Source organism: Propithecus coquereli, unplaced genomic scaffold, assembly GCF_000956105.1.
Source record: "Propithecus coquereli isolate 6110/MARCELLA unplaced genomic scaffold, Pcoq_1.0 Scaffold586, whole genome shotgun sequence".
Taxonomy (NCBI): Eukaryota; Metazoa; Chordata; class Mammalia; order Primates; family Indriidae; genus Propithecus; species Propithecus coquereli.
In genome coordinates, this window is record NW_012151796.1 from 113,935 (window position 1) to 115,681 (window position 1,747).

General features: G+C 40.5%; 1 protein-coding gene across 1 annotated transcript in view; it reads left to right on the plus strand.

Annotated features, from left to right (window-relative positions):
- The first annotated feature begins 378 nt into the window (after positions 1–378).
- LOC105821655 (actin-related protein 3B-like) overlaps positions 379–1,747 on the plus strand; it is a 27,800-nt gene continuing 26,431 nt past the window's right edge. The window contains exons 1-2 of the mRNA XM_012658412.1: positions 379–474; positions 1,674–1,742. Coding sequence (XP_012513866.1) covers positions 430–474; positions 1,674–1,742 — 114 coding nt within the window. The 5' untranslated portion in view covers positions 379–429. The remainder of the gene's footprint in view (positions 475–1,673; positions 1,743–1,747) is intronic.

Below are 1,747 nucleotides of genomic sequence, written 5' to 3' on the forward strand. Positions count from 1 at the left end.
CTGGGATCTAAAGTTGCTTTGGTGTCCTCACTCATCTTGGTTGCATTTTCACTGCCCTTGGCAACTAGCTTCAGGGATATTTACTTTCAGGGTGTTTAAGTGTTATGTTATTGAAGGTAGCATGTCCTTTTCTGTAACATGTTCTTGTTTTGGGTAGGTAACAAGGGCAGAAGCCTTCAGAGATCTTTACCCTGCCATCCTGAAGCTTTTAAGACCAACAGCCATATTTCTTTAATCAATCACTTTGGGCATCCTCTATAAAATTTGGGAGTTGTATAATATCCTAGCTAACATACTTTTAGGCTAACCTTTTTATGGTTCTGATGTAATTACATGAAATTTGGGTAAACACTAAATATAGTGAATGTTTTCTTATAGACAGAACCTCCACTGAATACACCAGAAAATAGAGAATATCTTGCAGAGATTATGTTTGAATCATTTAATGTACCAGGACTCTACATTGCAGTTCAGGTAAAAACAAAGTGTTTTTGTTGGTTTTTTTTTGTGATTCCCAAAGAACTTTAGTTGTCAAGTAGTGAAAAAAAGGGTAATTCCAAAGGTTCTGGGTTGTAAGATTGTGCTGTTCTTCCTTTTCCAGTCCCTCACCACACACGTGCCGTTCAGATTTGAACTAAAAGACTGTAGAGAACATGTTCCGTGACTTACATTTTTATATTTGTATTATTGGTATAGACTTTGTTTTGTCCGGTCGGCTCTGTCTTTTTACTTGCATTAAAGTCTAATGTGTTTTTCTTGGGGTGACAAGCCAGAGGTGTAGATGTGGTCCTCCTTTTGGCATTTTTTACTTCCGAACAGAAAAACAGAATAAATACCTTTAGAGGGTTCTGCCTTTTTGATTTTGGGCTCTTCCTAGTCCCAGTGTACTCTCTTGGTTCTGAGGGACCCTGTGGTTCCATGAGCTTGCAGAACTTCTTCTGAACCTACCTGTTCTTCACGTGAAGTTTTTTGGTTGCTTTTGGTTATTATTCGACTGCCATCTTATATAAGGGAATTGACTGAAATTTTTGGGAACAAATGAAATGGGTGTTTCCCAGGTGTTCTAACCTCAGTGCGCTGGATTGGACAGTGTTTTGTCATGGGGGCTGTCAGGTGCATTGCAGGGTGTTCTGCAGCATCTCTGGCCTCTACCCACTGGAAGACGGTAGCACCACCACCAGCCTCCCTTCCTCCGACAGTGAAAAATGGCACCAGACATTGCCAAATGTTCCCTGAGGGCCAAAATTGCCCCGAGTGAGAAACTGTCCTATACCTGCCATGTTAGAATTTCTGGGTGTGAGGCCTAGTAATGTGTATTTTTAAAGACTCCACAGGTGATTTTACTGTAGCCAATCTGTGGCCCCACATTGGAAGCCAGGGAATTAAAAATTAAAATCTTCTGACTCTAGAATGAAATTCCTTTCTTGCTGGCTTTTCTTTGTAAAACTTCATGGGAAACTTAACTCCTAGAGTTTTAAGTACACAAAATTTTCATGTTAGTTTTCCAAATTGGACTTGAAATTTTGTCGGTGAAGGTATATGAAGGATAGGGAAAGGAAAGAGTTAGACTTACTAAGTAAGAGGGAGTTTGTTGATTGAACCTGAGAACAAGCTGGCAGAATACTTCAGAAAATGTTCCCCATGTGCAAGTGGTTAACATGTCTTTTCTCCAGGCAGTGCTGGCCTTAGCAGCATCGTGGACGTCCCGACAAGTTGGCGAACGTACATTAACAGGGATAGTCATTGA